At 42.3% G+C, this 18,669-nt stretch overlaps 3 protein-coding genes and 1 long non-coding RNA gene across 8 annotated transcripts in view; 1 reads left to right on the top strand and 3 right to left on the bottom strand.

Moving 5' to 3' along the window:
* Nucleotides 1-403: 403 nt before the first annotated feature.
* Nucleotides 404-13,549, bottom strand: LOC134179506 (AT-rich interactive domain-containing protein 4B-like). 3 transcript variants are annotated; one of them, XM_062646418.1, is made up of 24 exons: nt 13,442-13,549; nt 13,236-13,343; nt 13,083-13,151; nt 12,917-13,007; nt 12,766-12,845; nt 12,651-12,707; nt 11,911-11,963; nt 11,712-11,793; nt 11,595-11,648; nt 11,211-11,293; nt 11,045-11,139; nt 10,603-10,673; nt 10,393-10,474; nt 10,151-10,245; nt 9,734-9,831; nt 9,244-9,455; nt 9,049-9,088; nt 8,688-8,790; nt 2,683-2,841; nt 2,389-2,524; nt 1,691-1,759; nt 840-1,625; nt 623-775; nt 404-565 (listed from the first exon to the last, which is right to left on the bottom strand). In XM_062646418.1, the coding sequence occupies exons 1-24, from the start codon at nt 13,442-13,444 to the stop codon at nt 531-533; spliced, it is 2,814 nt and encodes a 937-aa protein (XP_062502402.1). In that variant the 5' UTR covers nt 13,445-13,549; the 3' UTR covers nt 404-530. The 3 variants fall into 3 exon arrangements, with proteins under 3 accessions (XP_062502402.1, XP_062502404.1, XP_062502403.1); XM_062646420.1 differs by having other exon boundaries at nt 404-559; XM_062646419.1 differs by having other exon boundaries at nt 8,688-8,787.
* Nucleotides 3,486-5,381, bottom strand: LOC134179507 (jerky protein homolog-like). 3 transcript variants are annotated; one of them, XM_062646424.1, is made up of 2 exons: nt 5,198-5,380; nt 3,486-5,055 (listed from the first exon to the last, which is right to left on the bottom strand). In XM_062646424.1, exon 2 carries the CDS (start codon nt 5,022-5,024, stop codon nt 3,672-3,674), a length of 1,353 nt encoding a protein of 450 aa, XP_062502408.1. In that variant the 5' UTR covers nt 5,025-5,055; nt 5,198-5,380; the 3' UTR covers nt 3,486-3,671. The 3 variants fall into 3 exon arrangements, with proteins under 3 accessions (XP_062502408.1, XP_062502407.1, XP_062502406.1); XM_062646423.1 differs by having other exon boundaries at nt 3,486-5,124; nt 5,198-5,379; XM_062646422.1 differs by having other exon boundaries at nt 3,486-5,381.
* Nucleotides 13,550-15,196: 1,647 nt separating the features above from the next.
* LOC134179311 (uncharacterized) lies at nt 15,197-15,692 on the top strand. The gene is made up of 3 exons (XR_009969859.1): nt 15,197-15,305; nt 15,375-15,440; nt 15,490-15,692. It is a non-coding gene; the product is annotated as an uncharacterized LOC134179311 (long non-coding RNA).
* Nucleotides 15,693-17,246: 1,554 nt separating this feature from the next.
* Nucleotides 17,247-18,669, bottom strand: part of LOC134179697 (uncharacterized) — a 3,863-nt gene continuing 2,440 nt past the window's right edge. The window contains exons 4-5 of the mRNA XM_062646630.1: nt 18,256-18,630; nt 17,247-18,183 (exon numbers count right to left, since the gene is read on the bottom strand). Coding sequence (XP_062502614.1) covers nt 17,983-18,183; nt 18,256-18,630 — 576 coding nt within the window. The 3' untranslated portion in view covers nt 17,247-17,982. The remainder of the gene's footprint in view (nt 18,184-18,255; nt 18,631-18,669) is intronic.

The following is an 18,669-nucleotide window of genomic DNA, read 5'->3' as shown; positions in this document are numbered from 1 at the left end:
CACTGCCTTTCTGTTCTATTACAGACATGTAATAGCCAAGTGATCTTACGAAAAATATCTCGCCTCTCACATGGTCAAGTAGAGATAGACAAATTTAGAGACAGGGATATTCAGTTTTTAATCCATTAGGTCTGAATTGATGAACAGAGTAATGGACTGAGGTAGATTTATATACTTTTGAAGATTTGCTTGTTGTACAGTATCTTAAAGTTTAATAAAAATCAATAAAACAATCTGTCTGCCTGTCTGTCTGTCTATCAATCCTTACATTCCATCCAACTGTCATCAACATCCCAACTTATCACACAAATACCATCAATGTCCATCAGTGTCCTTATGTGACCAGTTGACCTGAAAATCAATGATCATGCAATCAAGACGCGCATCACGCACTTCATTCGTATGAACTCAGAAGTCATCACCGTGTAAATTGCCATAAATCCGACAAACAATAAAATTCAAGATCTCAACCCTAATAGCCATACTCTAACCTCTCATTTACAGACAAAAGTGAAAAAAGTCCCAATACGTCACGTTTCTCTCTTCACCTCTTCCCCAGCTAAAGCTTCAAACGAAGCATTTAGACACAGTTTGTGAGTGACCATGTGTGTGACATCCTCACCTCTCTGCCGTTCTCGCAACCGTTTTCTCGCTCGTTTCCGTTTCCGGTCAATATTCAAGACCTCGGACTTCAGACTCGAGTATTCGTGTCTCATCTCATCGATTTTCGTTCGCAGGATGTCAATACGTTCGTTCGGACTATACGATGAATTGCCTACAAACGACCAAGTCAACATCACAACAAACAAATGCCCAACGAGTGTATCATATCAACTCACTGAAATCAACAATGTATTTCGGGTTCGGTGAGAAGTCGCCAACTGAGAGATCCGGAAGTGAGAAGGCAAGCTCTTCACTGTCGCTGTTTGCGCTGCTGCTGCAGCTGCTCATTGATCCGTGGATACGATGACTCGATTCGGAGTCTTTCCTTGTGAGTTTAGGTGCCGGGCCTCGTCTCCGTCCGCCTCTCCTTCGGCCTCTCCCGCCTTGTCGTCGTCCTCGTCCTACAGCCGGAGGCTTCATCACTTCAGGAGGACTCAACGCATACAGCTGCAACGAGTCGTCAACATCAACAGGCGTCGTATTCGATTCGAGTCTCAGACTGCTACCCGACGACGTATCATCCGGACTGTGTGATGTCTCACCATTGCTAGCAGTCGGAGCATCCGACGACGACGACGACGTCAGTAACTGAGACAACGTAGCAACTTCGCAACTGTCGGGTGACGGATGACGCGACGTGTACTGCAGGCCACCGAGAGTGAGAGCAGCTTCGCGGATCTTCACGTCGTCGGGAACGTCCACGCCCACGGCATCCGACTCACACATGACCTCGTCGAATATCTCACTCTGTGGCACGTCTGGTTGGTTCAACTCGTTTGCATCTTTACTCTCCACCTCGTTGTTGGCAGTTACGTCTGCGTTCTCTTTTTCGGTCGTTTCTACTTCCACCTTCTCTGCCTTCTCGTCCACATTATCAACTGCTGATGCTGCGTCTTCTTGTTTAGTCTGTTTGCTGTCAGTTTCTGGTGTTTCTGGTTTGGACTCGTCAGCAGCAGCTGTGGCTGTAGAACATGGAAAATGTTGAGGTGGGGATGGTACGAGACAAAACTTGATGTTTGGTTCTTACCTTCTTTATCACCATCGATTGACTGTGTGCGGTTGTACTTCCACCGTTTGCTGCTCCTTGAAACAGAATCTGGAAATGAAATAAGTTTATAGCAAATTAAGATTGAAATCGTTGTGAGCAACTACAAGCAATAGCAGCATGTTCTCGTAAAGACAGAAGACGGATGGACAAACATGAGACAGACAGACAAACTGGTAAACAGACACAGAGACAAGTGGACAGGTGAACGAATTAATGGAAAACAGGCAGACAGACAAATGGACAGGCAAACGGACAAACAGATGGACAGACAGAGACAGATGGACAGACAGACAGACAGACAGATAAACAAACAGACAAACAAATGGACAGACAGGCACACAGACACACAAACAGATGGACAGACAGACGAACAGACAGATGAACAAACAGACAGACAGACAGACAAACTGGTAAACAAACACAAAGATAAACAGATGAACACATGAAGAAACAGAAAGACACTGTCACAGATAGATAGACAGACAGACAAAAGAACACACAATAAGGTCTACAAAGTCAATGTCACATGACATACCAATAGCATGCCACACAATACATCATGCACACAACCACACATTGCATGTCACGTGACACATCACGTGATACATCCCGTCAGTGTAATCTATTAGAAACTTTTCCGCTGTGTGAGTTAGTAACGGAGAGTGTGTGTTGATTACCCGGCATGCTTTCTGCCAAGCTGATTCTTCTCTCGTGTCGTCCATTTCGAGCCAATGCCGACTGAGACGGAACATTTGTTTCCATCGGTAGGATTGACTGAGACCGAGATTTTCTCACTGACCCTCTGCCTCTCCCCTAACACACACACACAAATAATAATAATAGCAACACTGTGCACACGTGTGTGTGTTTGTGTGTTTGTGTGTGTGTGTGTGTGTGTGTGTGTGTGTGTGTGTGTGTGTGTGTGTGTGTGTGTGTGTGTGTGTGTGTGTGTGTGTGTGTGTGTGTCTTACCCTTGCAGGTTGACCATTTGCCACCATTCGTTTCCTTGTCGGTTTGCTGCTACGACCTTCAATTCGCTCACAACGTATCCACTCGTCAAACCGTGAGTTCCAGCCCGGATAATGAACGAGATATTGCACCGTACCTTTGACTTTCTTGATATCTACAATCTGAATAAATCGCAATACAATATACAATAAACAAAACTATCCGTCCATCTGTCCATCCATCCATCTGTCTGTCTGTCTTCACTATTGAACACAAAAAGCAAAATTTTACAAGAACACTATAGGTAAAACTGCTAAGCTAAATGTCCATCTACTGACACATACAGATTGAATACTACTAAAATTCTAATGAATGATGTTCTGAATGTCTCTTTCATTGTCGTCCAATTCTTCATTTCCCTCTGCAATTCTTCTAAGTTTTCTCAATATTACATTGGAATTGGACTTCTGAAGGCATATTAATAGTCTCTTTCTCCATTGTCCTCTAAACTGTGCTTCACTTGATCCACTTTCTACATCTCTTGATCTCTTGGCCAGCTGGTTCAAATAATTGTCTGCCTTTTCTCCCCAACAACCAAAATGTTCAAAAATCAATGGAATGAAGATAGCTTTGCATGACCCTGGATGCTGTTGATTTGAATATTTATTTATTTCTTCTCCTCTCTTTTTGCAGCTGCAAATCTGTCCTCTCTTGATGCTCTTACCACTGTGTCGCTACTAAATGGGTGTGCCAGAGAGAAATCGAGTTTGACATTGGCACCTATTCCTGAATCATATACTATGATGTCTGGTCTGTCTTCACTGTCTATACAGTAGGACCTCAAAGATACGAACACCTCGGGAAATTGGGTGTTCGTAATTGTGAAATGTTCATAAGTCTGAAGTTTGTAATATCGATGATTACATAACTTGTGAAAACAGGAGTACACTGTATGGCTAACAAAAAGGATAAGTACGTGAACTACAGTAACTGTGAGAGTGTAAGAACGAATTCAAGGGTTACTAAAATAACAATCCATTGTCTTTTGCTTCAAGGCAGAACCCCTTTTTTGTCCTGCAAGGTCCAGGAGCTCTCTCAAAAGCATGAGATTCATGGGGGTGGCTTCAGGCTGCTGCTCTAACCATTCCAAGCAGACACTAAAGCAATCAACAGCCTTTGTGTGGCTAATCTTAGCTACATCAGTGTGCTCAGCTTCATCTTCACTGTCCGATGGATCCTGGACCTGAACAGAGTCGATAATTTCTTCATCAGTCAGCGATTGAGACCCAGTTTCATCCTTGTCAGCAAGAAGCCATTGCTCCATTTCTTCCTCATTGATGCCCAACTGGGAACATACTTCAAAGGTAATTTCTTCTTCGGATTCACTGGCATCGATCCGAGAAGCATCACCCATACTACGACCACCAAACCCTAGCTTATTCCAAGCACGACAGAGAGAAACTTCAGGAATTTCGTTCCAAGATTTAGCACTCAGGTACACCGCATCTTTTATGGTCAGCTTTTTGCTGAAGGAAATGAAGGAGTCTTCACTCGATTCAGATTGAAGCAGCAGTTTTCTCATGAGCTCTCGTTTGTACCTGCGCTTCAGGTTCTCCAGCACTCCCTGATCCATAGGTTGAACCAGACTTGTGACATTGGGGGGCAGAAACATGCAACTCATTCCTTCAGAACTCAAAGCCTCTACTGAAGGGTGGGATGGTGCATTATCCATAATGAGAAGAGCTTGAAGTGGCAATGACTTTGATTTCAAGTAACGCTTCACCTCTGGTACAAAGTGCTTGAAAAACCAGTCCAAGAAAATTGATTGATCCATCCAGGCACTTTTTTGGCTATAATAATGGACTGGTAGAGATGACATGTTGACCCCTGAAAAACAGCGAGGCTTAGCGCTCTTGTGAATAAAGACCAGAGGGCTACGCATATCTCCACTGACATTGGCAGTTGCCATCAATGTTACCCGATCTTTAGGGGATTTGCAATTCTTTGCAGCCTTTTCAGAACCATCTGCCAGGGTTTTGTTCGGCAGCAGGCGCCAACACAGACCTGTCTCATCACAATTAAAGATCTGATGGATGGAAAGCTTATGATCTTCAATATATTTATGCAAAGACAGCTTGAATGCTTCAGCAGACTGAGGATTAGCTGAAAGAGACTCTCCCTGCATGCTTAGTTGACGAATACCATGCCTCTGCTTGAATCTATGAAGCCAACCAGTGCTAGCCTTGAAATCATCTGGTGACCGATCTGGATACATTTGCTGGTGCATCAGCCTGGCTTTCTCCATGACAACAACCCCACTCAGAGGAGTGCCTTTGTGCCGTTCTTGTGTGAACCAAAGGTGCATGGCCTTGTCAAATTGGTCATCATCAGCTCTCCTAACAATGCAACGCTTCTTAAAACTACTGCTGTCTTTAGCTTCAACGGCAAACTGAGTAATTTTGCTCCTAGATTTCTGTATATCAGTTACTGTGGATTTTCCAATGCTATATTCAGAAGCAATAGCTGTATTAGAAATACCTCTGTCCAGCTTCTCAAGAATCTCGATCTTTTGTTCAATAGATAAATTGACTCGCTTTCTCTTAGGCTTGTCCTTTGCCTCCATCTTGGATCAGCTACCACGTGGCTAGCGCTAGGCCACGCCTCAAAAGTGCGCGTGCGCGTGGCTACATTACGTGATCAAATTTTTGCAAGAGCGCGCGCTCGCGCTAGAGCATGCTGTTCGGTTGACCGGTCAGTTCGGTTGTCTGGTGTTCGTATCTTTGAGGTCCTACTGTATATTGATTCTTAGGTTCTTTATTGTGATGCAGTTGCAAGTCCCTGAGACACTGACACCACTCTGCCACAAGATTATTGTGTTCCCACACAGGGCCTCCACCAAGCTTACAAGTGAGGAGATAGTAACCATCAGCATCCATTTCCCTGCCACAGTCACAATGTGTTACACAATAATTAAAGGCAATCGCTTGTCCTATTCTCAGAAAAGCCGCTATCTGAAATTCATTCTTATTCATTGCAAACTTTCCAAAGTAGGGTCTGATTCTAACCAAGCTCCTGCACCTCTTCCTTGTAGAGATCGTAACCTGGCAGCATCTCTAGCACCTTTTGCATCATCTAAGATCAAATCTGCCCTTAGTTTGTCGATTCCTTGACTAATTCATTGTTGAAGCTTCACAGGATTTAAAGACAAATCACAAAGATTTGGAGCATTTCCCAAATTGTCATTCAAAGATGGAGACAAAGGTAAGGACAAAAAAGCTGAGTTTAAATGATATGCCAATGATTGAGATAGTAGTTCTAGGTCTGTTGAGTGAACAGTATCAACAGATTCTTGCAAGCTTGGGAAGCGGAGAGGTAACTCATGAATACTGTGAGCCCAACTTGCTACAAAGGCAATGTTTGATGATTCTGTTGATATCAACCCAAAATCTCCATGCTTGATTTTTAGAGTAGCTTGTCTCCACTTGCACTCATCAATTGACTCTAACTTCAAAATATCGTTAAATGTAGTTCTAGTCAATTCATCATGGATCTTTGCAGCAGGTTGAAGACAAGAACTGATCTAGCTAGGTGGTTTATCCTTGGTACATGACAATGTTGTAAAAGTAGTAGTGCACTCTGTGAATTATCCAATGCAGTTAACTTCGTGCATAGATCTTGGCCAGACTTATAAATCTCAACACATTTTGACTCCACATAACTTGGACTTCCAATTGATGTTCCTACTGTCTGTTCCCCATAAGTGTGAACTTCAAAAATCACTAATATCTCCGCTGTTTTTAGGACTTCCGTGATGATCTTGGTATCGTTAGAAACCGCTAGGTCTGGCATTTCTGTTTATCAAATTATCTGAACCTTTCCTACAAACAAAACGGAAGGATATTACTTGTGCATATCAAAGACAAACAGGTGGAGCAATGGTTATTACCCAATTATCTTGTAAGACCAACAGATCAGCAACTGAAACCATTTAAGATAATTGGTGTAACATGGTCCAACTGGAGCAGCTCCTAGTGCTCTAATGAGCACAACTGGTGTGACCTCTACTTCATTACTCACTTCCGAGTTCACACTTACGGGGAATAGACAATAGTATTTCTGTGCCATCAATTACTGGAATTTCAACCTGGCTATCAAAAGACCCACTTGGACAATAGAGCTCACACTTTCTATTACAAATAGCTAAATTTATTTTCTCAAATGATGCTTTGATATCTGATAAAACAGACATACAGCAATTTGATGGTCCTACAACATAGATGTCATCAAGATAAGCAAAGATGGTTACATTAGGATGTTGCTGCTGTAGCAAAAGGAGATTCGAATGGATTGCTGTAGCAAAGAGAGCTGATCCCAATGGGTCACCTTGATGAATTCCTTCCTCTGACTGAATGGTGACAACAGATTGATTTTTGGTGTATATCAGAGATGATGGCTTTGAATACATTTGATGGATGTGAGCTACTATCCCAGGAAACATTTTGAGATTTCTTCCATGAGGCACTTCCTGCTGATAGAGTTGAAAGCATTACTGACATCGGTTTTCAAAACAGACCATTCAGGGTTCTGATCCATATGTAGCTGTATATGATGAGTCAGCAACTCTGCTCCTCCAGCTGTTGCCACTCCATGTTGTATGGGGCTGAAGTACTCTGAGAAAGATGATCGTTCCTGTAAACATATTGCCCTAGCTGTAATCCTCCTTAAAGACTCCCCAATTGCTATTGGACGAACAGCTCCATTAGCTTTCGGAAGAGCTATAAGTTGAGATGCTGACAACAAAGGGATAATGTTAGGTGGAACGTTACCATCAGCAATGAGAGCACAAACAGAACGCAAAGAATCAAAAGTAGAATGATTGTCTTGCATGAACTTGAAACGTTCATACCTCCATCCGGATGGACCACAACTTGAGCCTCTGGGAGCTTTCCGCAAAACTTCGCTTACACTAGATTTTGTCAGGATGAGTTGTTGTTTGTCATCACAACAAAGATCTTGTAAAGGAGAACATCGAGAAGGATGTTTTGATTTCAATTTTGTATAGTCTCATCGGTGATTGGAGCTAAGCCTTGACTTGTTAGAAGCTTAGCAGCTCTTGACAATTCTCCACTTTTGACTAGCCTTAGAGCTTCCTTCATTTTCTGGTCAACTTCAGTAGATCCTGGATGCGGTAGTAATTCTGGTCTACTTAGCTGAATTAGCTCTTCCCAGTGGAAGTCCAGGAACCTCCTGTACACAGTCTTGATTTCATTAATTAATGCCAGATTTCCCTCCTCTTTTCTGAGGACAAAGAATCATCCTTGGAATCAGAAACAAAAGCTTTCACCCTGAATCATTCATAGGATTGGTTTCAATTTCCCTAAATGCCACTTTGACGCATTCCTGGAAAGTAGCCTTGAGATTGCAAGGAATATGTCGTACAGGTCTTGGAGGAAGCGATTCTAGGATCTGGTTGATGGTTAAAGAGGATATCAAATCCCAGGCACGAGCTTCTTGGCGTTTAGCATCATCGTAAGCCGAGGAGCGGTCACTGTGGGCAAATGTTGCGTAGCCGTTGTTATGGACAGATGTTCCTGACCCGTTTGACTGGCTGTCACTGAACTGGCTTCTGGTTCAATTGATTGGAAGCTGAGTTGTACGTGATGCGCACTTGGGAGAATGTTGTTTCAATTTTCTAAACCAATGTAGGCAGGAAGAGCATTGTTTCAAATTATGACGTCAGATGAGGTCATCAGACCAATCCTGTGGTTTGTGAACCTGACGAATGTGGTCAAATAGCCATTTCGTAGTACCAGACATAGAACAACCTTCAACGGGACATTTTTCAGCAACTGGCAATTGAGTCATGACGCTGATCAAGTAGACGCGCAGAATCTGTCTGTCTGTCTGTTTGTCTGTCTGTCCATCTGTCCATATGTCTGTCTGTCTGTCTGCTTGCCCATCTGTCTATCTGTCTGTCTGTCCGTCTTTCCAAATGTCTGTCTGTTTGTCTGTCTGCTTTATGTCTTACTTTTGCCTCATAAACAGTTGAAGATCTTCCTCTACCATATCTAACTTTGATGTTATCAAAGACACAGTATTGGTCACATGGTGTGACTTCTTCCTCTTGACTGCTAAATCAAGAAAGTGAAGACATATTAAAACAGAAAGACAAAAACAAAATAACCAAAAAGCTAAAGACCACACACACACACACACACACACACACACACACACACACACACACACACACACACACACACACACACACACACACGCTTGCACACACGCACACAAACACACACACACACACACACACACACACACACACACACACACACACACACACACACACCTCTAAACAACACAACTAATCTAGAAAAACATGTCACCTCATATCCACAGCTTGTTGCTCTTTTTTGTTCTCCTCAACTGCAAACAACAAATTCCCAACACACGGATGTAACACACAAAGACAGACAAACACCACTCTACTGATTCACTGGCATGCAATGAATCGTGCATCATACTTCTAGTTCCCAACGTAAATTCAAACAGTTTCCCTCCAACATCACCGACTCACTTACCCTTGATGGCAACATTTTCTTCAATCTCTTGACTTGATGTTTCATGTGCTACTTCCTCTTTGGTGGTGAGATGTATGATCTCTTTATCAGCTGGTTTGTCTTGTTTTTCTTCACTGATTGGTTTGGGTTGGTCTTCTGGCATTGGACTTTCCTCGTGTTCTGTTACAGCATCTGAGCCACGATCTTCGAAAGCCTCAAAAGGATACAAATACCTAGAGGATAGTGAAATGTTAGTAGGGATGTGTTATTAGTAGTAAACATACAAAATGGATGGATGAACACACACACACACACACACACACACACACACACACACACACACACACACACACACACACACACACACACACACACACACACACACACATACACACACACACACACACACACACATCCACACACACAACACACGCACGCACACATCCACACACACAACACACGCATGCACGCACGTGCACACACACACACACACACACACACGTTGTCTTACTTTCTATACAATGTCTTTACAGTAGCTGAAGATGCTGGAGATGAAATAGTAAAGTTCAATTGTGAAACAATGTTTGGCCATTTCATCTGCTTTGTAACCTGTAGCAAAATACACGATTGGAGAATGCACACACACACACACACACACACACACACACACACACACACACACACACACACACACACACACACACACACACACACACACACACACACACACACACACACACACACACACACACACACACACACACACACACACACACACACACACACCACACATACACTCACATGCACGCACGCACGTGCACACACACACACACACACACCACACATACACTCACATGCATGCACGCACGTGCACACACACACACACACACACACACACACACACACACACACTAGACATGTGACTGACTTCGTTCATTCCTCCAATTTCCTTTACAACATGGTACAGACGACAAAGGTCAATGGGGTTATTGCCAAAAAGTGGCACTTGCTCTATAGGACTTCCTGCAGTAGAGACAAATGTATCAACATGGCTAACCAAAATCACAAGCCAGTAGACAAACAAAACATTACACAGACAAATAAACAAAAAGACATAGACAGACAGACTGACAGACAGACAGATGGACAGACAGACACAACACAATGTACCTCTGTCATTCATAAATCTATAAAGTGCAGCTAGAAATTTCTCCTTCCTGCTGTGATATTCTTCATCATCTTCAGCCGACTCCTACACACACACACACATACACACACACACACACACACACACACACACACACACACACACACACACACACACACACACACCGACTTCCAACCACGTCACACACAAACATGCCATTTGCTCACACTCACGTTGTGTAGGTCAAGCTGCATGTCCCACGGCAACTTCCCGGTATCGAGATACTGAAGAGCAATTTGATTCGCTGAACATACACACCACAATACAAGACACAGAATAAACATACAACACTATCTCACCACACACCATACACACACCAATCTACAACTAGAGTGTCAGACAAAACATGGCACTACAAGTCATGTGACCTATCAGTAAAATGGCTTTCAATTAGTCTGCCCTCTCCTAGTTGATATCTATCAGCAAAGGGTTTATGAAATCACACACAAGGATCTCTTTCAGTACATGCCTACAAACTGACTAACTTCCTGGTGACTGTTAATCACATTCATATTAAACAATAAGCAATAATTCTGTTGCCGACAAGAATCAGCTATGAGACTTGTGTGTGTGTGTGTGTGTGTGTGTGTGTGCGCACGCGCGCACGCGTCATACCTTGCTTGTTGCCAGGCAGTTCACCTTTCTCTATTGATATCAACAACTCTGAATCCTCCGAGAAGTCTCTCATTTCACTGAGCTGAGCGACGTAACTACAACCACCCAATACACAAACTAATCACCACAACAGCAGCAAGCACGTCCAACAAACAAATACGCTTACAACTTGCCGTCCTTGAACGATCGTACTAGAGACTGATCTGTAGATGACAAATCGTAGTCTTCAGCCAAAGAGCGAGGGACAACCTGCAACACCAAACATCAATGCAACAACAAATACAAACAAAGCACAAGAAATGCTGTTTGTCGTCTGTCTGTCATCATACTCTGTCTGTCTGTCTGTCTGTCTGTCTGTTTGTTTGTCTGGTCTGTCTGTTTGTTTGTCTGGTCTGTCTGTCTGTTTGTCTGGTCTGTCTGTCTGGTCTGTCTGACTGTTAGTCTGTTGTTGTTGCTTATTTTTGTTGATTTGTTTGTTCAAAAATTTTGAACAAAACAAGTGCAATTTGATATCAACCATTATGTCAACTCATACACTCTATGATTGTACCAAGGCTGGTATCCACATGTTCCTGCGTCTTTCTCCACTTTCGATGAACACGACCTGATGTGGAAAGAAATAGAAATGAAAATTATGTTGGAGGTTTTGTGCTAACTAGTTGGCAACCTTTCCGACATTTGGTCCTCCAAAGTTTAGTTTCTTACTTGCGTTCATGTCTGAGATGTCGTCATCTAATTCATCGTCAACACTAGAAAAAAAGCTTGATAAGAGGAGAAAATCACACAGCAAGATGTTGCGCGCGTGCACACACACACACACACACATCACAGTTAATAATAGTTCATTGTTCATAAAATTTTCGTACCTCGAGGCACTTGGTCTCCTTCGTTTTCTTCCCTTTTTGCCAGACCCGGAACCCTGTGATGATGTACTTCAGTCATTTAGAATAAACAAACATAAAAACACATAAACAATGACATGCAAACATAGAAATACACCAACAGACAGACAGACAAACAGACGGACAGAACAGATGGACAGACAGACAGACAGACAGACGGACAGAGACAGACAGACAGACAGACAGAACAGACAAACAAACAGACAGACAGACAGACGGACAAACAAACAGAGACAAACAGACAGACAGACAGACAGACGGAGAGAACAGACGGATAAAACAGACGAACGGACAGACAGACAGACAGACAGACAGACAGACAGACAGACGGACAGAGACAAACAGACAGACAGACAGAACAGACGGACAGACAAATAAACAGACAGACAGACAGACAGACAGACGGACAGAGACAAACAGACAGACAGACAGACAGACAGAAAAATAAAGAAGATTGTTTCAAGAGACAGCCACATAAACATAAATAGTTGTAGGTAGAACCAAGCCCTATTGGCTTGGGTAGTATTTAGTTGCTTTGCTTAGATGGTGTATAATAGTTCAACGTTTGAAAATATATGTATTGACAGACAGACAGACAGACAAACAGACAGACAGACAAACAGACCGACACACAAACAGACAGACAAACAGACAGACAAACAGACAGACAAACAGACAGACAAACAGACAGACAGACAGACAACCTGCGAAACAGGCGTCCCGAAATATTCCGGATTCGTCAGAGGCAAATGATTCAAAGTCTACACAAAAGTTCTCAAAAAATTTCATTTCACTCCCCAAACGTCCAATCTTCGTCACCTCCGTCTCATCATAATGCTTCTCTCCCTTCAGACACAACGACGTGCGTCGCAGCGTCCTCTCATCTCCGTCATCAAACACTAGACACACACCCGACCAATCACATTCACCAACCTCACACACATATACAAAACAACACACGCCCACGCACCCACTGTATACTGACTCGCGTCGGTCAGTTTGACAATCGTCCCTTCGCTGTATGTTCCATCGGGATGCTTAGCCTCGACGGTGGACGATATCTTTAAACGTACAATACAACAGAACGCTCACATCTTGTCTCCCGACGACACAAACGAGCGACAAAATCGATCGACCTTTAGAGGTTTGCTGCTCCTCACGAATTCATCCGAAATCGTGTGTATCCCTTTACCCTTAAAGTTAACCTACAGAAAAACACATTCGACGCATCGGACGTCGCGTGAGTTCGTCGTACGACAAGAAAAAACGATATTTCCGTGTTGACTGACCTTGCATTTCACCAGTTTCTTCACTTCTTTGACTGTTGCCTCGCAGAACGCTCCCTTGTATTTGGCGCTCACTTCTGTGCCACGACTCAGGCTCGCCGGTTCGTTCGACTAGAGAGAGTGAAGAATTTCGTCAATAATTTTTGTTGTGCAAGAGAAATTGCGCGAAAAAGGCGTCGGAGGTCGCGGATTGCATTGCGGTCGGTTACCATGATGAGTTGGGATGGCGGCGGTGTGTTGATCTCGAAAGCTGCGCGCTGGGGAAAGCCGAACAGGCTGCGTCTCTCTCGCTTGTTCACCACTCTGCTTGCTCCTCACGCTGCACGTTGATTGGTCGAACGTTGACGTCAGTAGTTGACATTCACTACTGTTGTTATATCACGTGATAGGCGGGGTTTCGTGATGGCGATCACGTGGTGCATGGAGCGGCGAGTGAATACCGTCTTGTGGTCATTCAAGCTTCTGTTTGAATGAAATGCTTTACTGTAATTGTTCTACTAATTGTTGTACATGCGTCTGTTAATAGTTTTAATTTATCAATCGTATTTTGACACGATCGCGTTATAGATTTTCTCTCATTGTGTCATACTGTATATTTACTGTATATTTGTGTAGCCTCGGCCTCCCAGACCCGTGTAGCGCTGATTCAAAATGGTTTTCTAAAAATCGGCGCTACACGGGTCTGGGAGGCCGAGGCTAATATTTGTGTCAGAGCCATATATATATATATATATATATATATATATATATATATATATTTGTATATAATACAGATAACACAGATAACACATATCCGCCCTAAGGACGGAAGCACAAAGAGTCTAAGTCATAATAATTAGGTAGATAGTCACTAATCAGTCTTGAATTATACTGCCATAAACGAACAACTGTTCGTGAAATTGTCTGGAAGCTTGGCCCAGAGACAAGCCAGATGATAGAAGAGACTTCTTGACAATTGATCTCAACACCTCCAGACTATGTGCAGCCGACACTCCGTATGATTCCACCACAAGAGGGTAAAACAAACAGCCATAACTTGAAACGTTAGCAAGATGGCGTTCATCTTTGTCCACTTCCCCAGCCTCAGCAGCAGCACCAGCTTTTATACACACATATATGGCTCTGATTTGTGTACATGTACAAATTGCACTCGACGCGGGATTGCAGGTCTGGCACTCCAAGGCTAATGATTGTGACCGTACCGTATCATCGGCTCTCTTTACTCTCAGACGGTATTATGATAAATCGTTTGTGCGTTATACATTGTTATACTATAATAAAAGGCAATGAACAAATTTCTCAGAGCGATGTTGTTATCCGGGAGCTCTAAGCTTATGGCGCTTCGGCTGCGGACCTGCGGTACCGCCAGTGACTGAGTACCGGTACACATTGTTTCATGTTTTTTTCTTGAAAGAAAGTTTTGCGTAGATAATCTTTAATTTTGCAGAATGTCTGAAGATACGTGTAGCAGCTTATCGGGTAACAGGTTACCAACATCAAAAGCCGGGTTTGTGTCGGATCTTATTATTCGTGTAAGACATGTGACGTCACGCGGTAATCGATGCACACAATATCAGCTTTTTGGCATTTTAAGATCAGAAGGAGCTGATGCCGAATAGCGTCTACGGTACCGCTGATTACTGAACTAACAATTTCTTGTAACCGGTGGTACCGTACGTAATGGCTGATCATACAAAAACTAAAATTATGTTTGACTGTCTAGAGAAATATTGTTACTTGTTGTACCGCTAGCTTATTTTTACAACAAATGCAACTGTGCGCATTGTTTCAGTTTTATATACACTGTAGTCTAAAAACTGATTGTCGAATTGATTTTTGAAAGTTTGTTTGCACTAGTAGGAGAACGATTTTTGTGCAAACTTTGTATCCGCTTTTTGTAAATATGTTATCGACGCAAGATTAACAATGATGCACTCTGTGTTTGCATTTGCTAACAGTCGTTGCAGTGGATTATTCTTGAAGAACAAAAATACACAAGCAGACAGACATGTGGATTCAACAACTTTGTCTTTACTGTCAAAGATGGAGACAACTTTAGGCATAATACTGTCGGTAGGATTTTTCTCAATTTAGTTTTTGGTCACACTGTGGTCGTAACCGATCTACTGCCGTCGCTGGCAGTTTCATTCACTAGTAAATCAGCTCATTTAGACATTGGAAAGATGAAAATTGACAGTTTGCTTGAAGGTAACGACAGAAACAGAACAATTACTCAGTAGTAATCGATTACGTATAGGCATTCGAGTTGTGATCGCGGAGGTTGCTTCAAAATACTCAAGGTTACCGTTACCGTACCCGTCAACACTGCGGTTTCTCACACACGACAGCAAAGGAAGAACTATATGTTTCATTTTGGGATATCTCACTGATTCGATCCTTTCTATCAATGAACAACCGCTCCACCCCTGGCAGAGACATACAAACAGAATGGAAGAACCCAACAGTGCAAGTCTAATACTAGAGGTACAAATCAATTAATTATAGCATCACTACATGTACGATATGCGTATTAGTACAGTCTTATTATTTCAGATACCTCGATTACATCAAAACAATTTCCCTTTGCTAATTAACAAAGTAGTGAGTTATTTACGACTATTACGTCTTGTCGCCAAGGTAGTCTACCACTTCTCTATACTTTTATATATTATTGCTTAGTGGAAGAGCTCTTTGCTGCATGATGTGCAGATTGCGTTCGAAGTTCGCTACGAACTCAATGGTTGTCACTGGAAACAAGTGTACAATTTGATGTCAACTCGGACCGCGACATTGTTCAATGACGATAGACTAAGAAAAATTGCCACATCAATGCACTGCTATTTAAGGTGCGATTTTGTAAACGCTTTCTTCACATCAATTTTCTAATCATTTCTGTAATTACTTAGAGTTCAGACAAACTTACCAGAAAAGTCTCTTCAAGTGTTGTATCATCCTACAATCATCAGTATCGATAATACTTGCTATCACAATTTGAAGCTTTATTTCAATTTTGCGTTGGGAGTGGCGTTAACTTCACACCGAAATTCGTTCGATCAACCAGATACGGTCACCAGAAGACTGTGGGTATCTATCATGCTATACTGTTTACTGATTAAATCGATATTTTACATTAGACATACAATTCCTTAACAATTCTTGCAGCTCCATGTCTTTGGTCCTGGCACAATTCCCATCAAACCAGCTGCGATACCGGTGTCCGATCTCATCGACTGGTTTCGCTATGACATTCAAGTGATAGACGAACCTTGCCTTGAGACCAATGGTATGAAATCAAAAGTGATCATGTTCAACAAACAAAGCAATAAACCTCTCTAACTCTCTAATACAGACATGGTGGCAAGTTCGGTATACACGCTTGTTCATAAGAGCAACAGCAAAGAGATAACAGACAGAGAGCTGCATTTATTTATATTTATAGATTCCGACTACGACAGTGAATACAACGACAGAAATTACGGTAGAAACGTAGAGAATAAGAGAAGTGAACTGTCATGTACTTCACTAACTTGTGTATGCGATAGACTTAGTCTCTTGGTTACATTCAGAATCCAACTGCAAAAAGCTCTTTACACAAAGTCAGACAACATTTCAGCAAGCACTAACTCTCCTTTTAGATCAACTAAATTACAAATCCCCACGCCAGGTAAGAACCATTGTTATCAGTTATTTAGTCTTCTGTTTATCTGTGATTTAGATACAGACGAAAAGTCACACGAAAATTGAAAGAAAGAAGAAGTTTGATGAGAAGCAGATCCGTTCAATATCTCGGTCACTGACACGAATTCTACACAACAGTACAAACGTTGCATTTCGAATGGCGTGTCTAGATGTGAGCCAGGTTCAATGTACTAACAACAACGACAAAGCCATAACAGTTTGCTATAATCGTCAATGTCTATATGTCCTAGAGCACATCGTTGGAAGAGTTTCAGTCGGTCATTGACCGCAAGTTGAGATCCAATGCAGCACAACTGTCTGGTGAGAAGACTGAAGTTGAGGTAAGAATATAGATGTGTAAGTGAGTCTGTAACAACTCATCAGACTGACCTTATAGAATGACAGTGTTTGGTATAACGAGAACTCATCCAATCCTACAGAGCCTAACTGTACACTAAGCCAACTAGTGCACGATTTCGACACACCAGATCTCTGGCACAACACACAATCATCACTAGCATGCACACCTAGGGACCAACAAACCGATGAAGATCCGACAGATTGGACAATTTTTGACGACTGGGACGACGACGTTGAATCCGTTGGCAAACAATTTTGCACAAAAGAAGATATACGCAAAGTTTCATCACTCGACGGTACAAACTTGGATGTTAGGAAACCGTTAGCTTCAAGTCAAGAGAGTGATGTAAGCGATGAAACAGAATGGGAGTACGACGGGAGCAGAAACACTAACCAAGATTACTCAAAATGTGATGGTGAAGAATGGATGTGGGAGGATGAACTTGAATGGCAAGAAGACTCTACTGACCAGACAGTCCCAAAATCACCCGATTGTTTTGGCAGTGATCTCTCCCAATCTATCACAAACCACCACTACAAAGATAATCCACAAATAGGCAACAAATCTCCTCTCGATGATGAGGAAATCGAATCGCAATCAGATGCTTTCTGGGAGCTATAATTCATTTAAAATGTCTCTACTTTCATGAAAAATTACCAACTTTAATACAACATGAAAAGTACGATGATAAAATAAGTATTATATTAACAGTTAGTATTGTGGTGAAATACTAGCTGCTTCGCAGATGACACCAACGATTGCACCAAACACAGTTCCCCACACAATAATCCAACCCAAATGTTTAGCGATAACCTGGCGAAGAAGTGATGAGACACGCTCTCTTGTCAATTCTTGCAGACGTAACGTCATATATACATCGAGTTCCTGCTTTAACCACACAGCAGCAGCTCCCTATCAAAATGCCAATAAAATACATCGTAAATTCTTGTTGTATAAACCAAGCCTTTCAATATGTCAACAAACTTTAGATCCGGCAAGTTTAGTTGCTATGCCAGGAGCCAAGTCAGCGGCAAGACCCAAGAGCAATGGTTTGACCATCGGTCTGAGTTGATGTCTCTCTATTCCTATGAGTCTTAAAACTTCACCTTCCGAATGACCATACAAACCATCCAGTTTTATGTTGATAAGTTGCTCGACAGCAGGCGACTCCAGGATTGTTTGCAGACGCTTTCCAGCATCATTACTCGTAGCAAACTGTCCGATCTTTTGACCGACGAATTTATCAAGAAATCCTTCATCAAAGAATGCAGCCAACACAACATCCTTTACAGTCTCACGAATCTTCTGATATCGATTCGGAATAACACTTTTCAAAACCCAAAAAAAGCCAAATGCAAACTGAGATAAAAATGCAAGACACCCGCAGTCTTACCCACT

Source organism: Corticium candelabrum, chromosome 5, assembly GCF_963422355.1.
Source record: "Corticium candelabrum chromosome 5, ooCorCand1.1, whole genome shotgun sequence".
Taxonomy (NCBI): domain Eukaryota; kingdom Metazoa; phylum Porifera; class Homoscleromorpha; order Homosclerophorida; family Plakinidae; genus Corticium; species Corticium candelabrum.
Note: the sequence above shows the minus strand (reverse complement) of the source record. Positions and strands in the feature narration are given on the sequence as shown.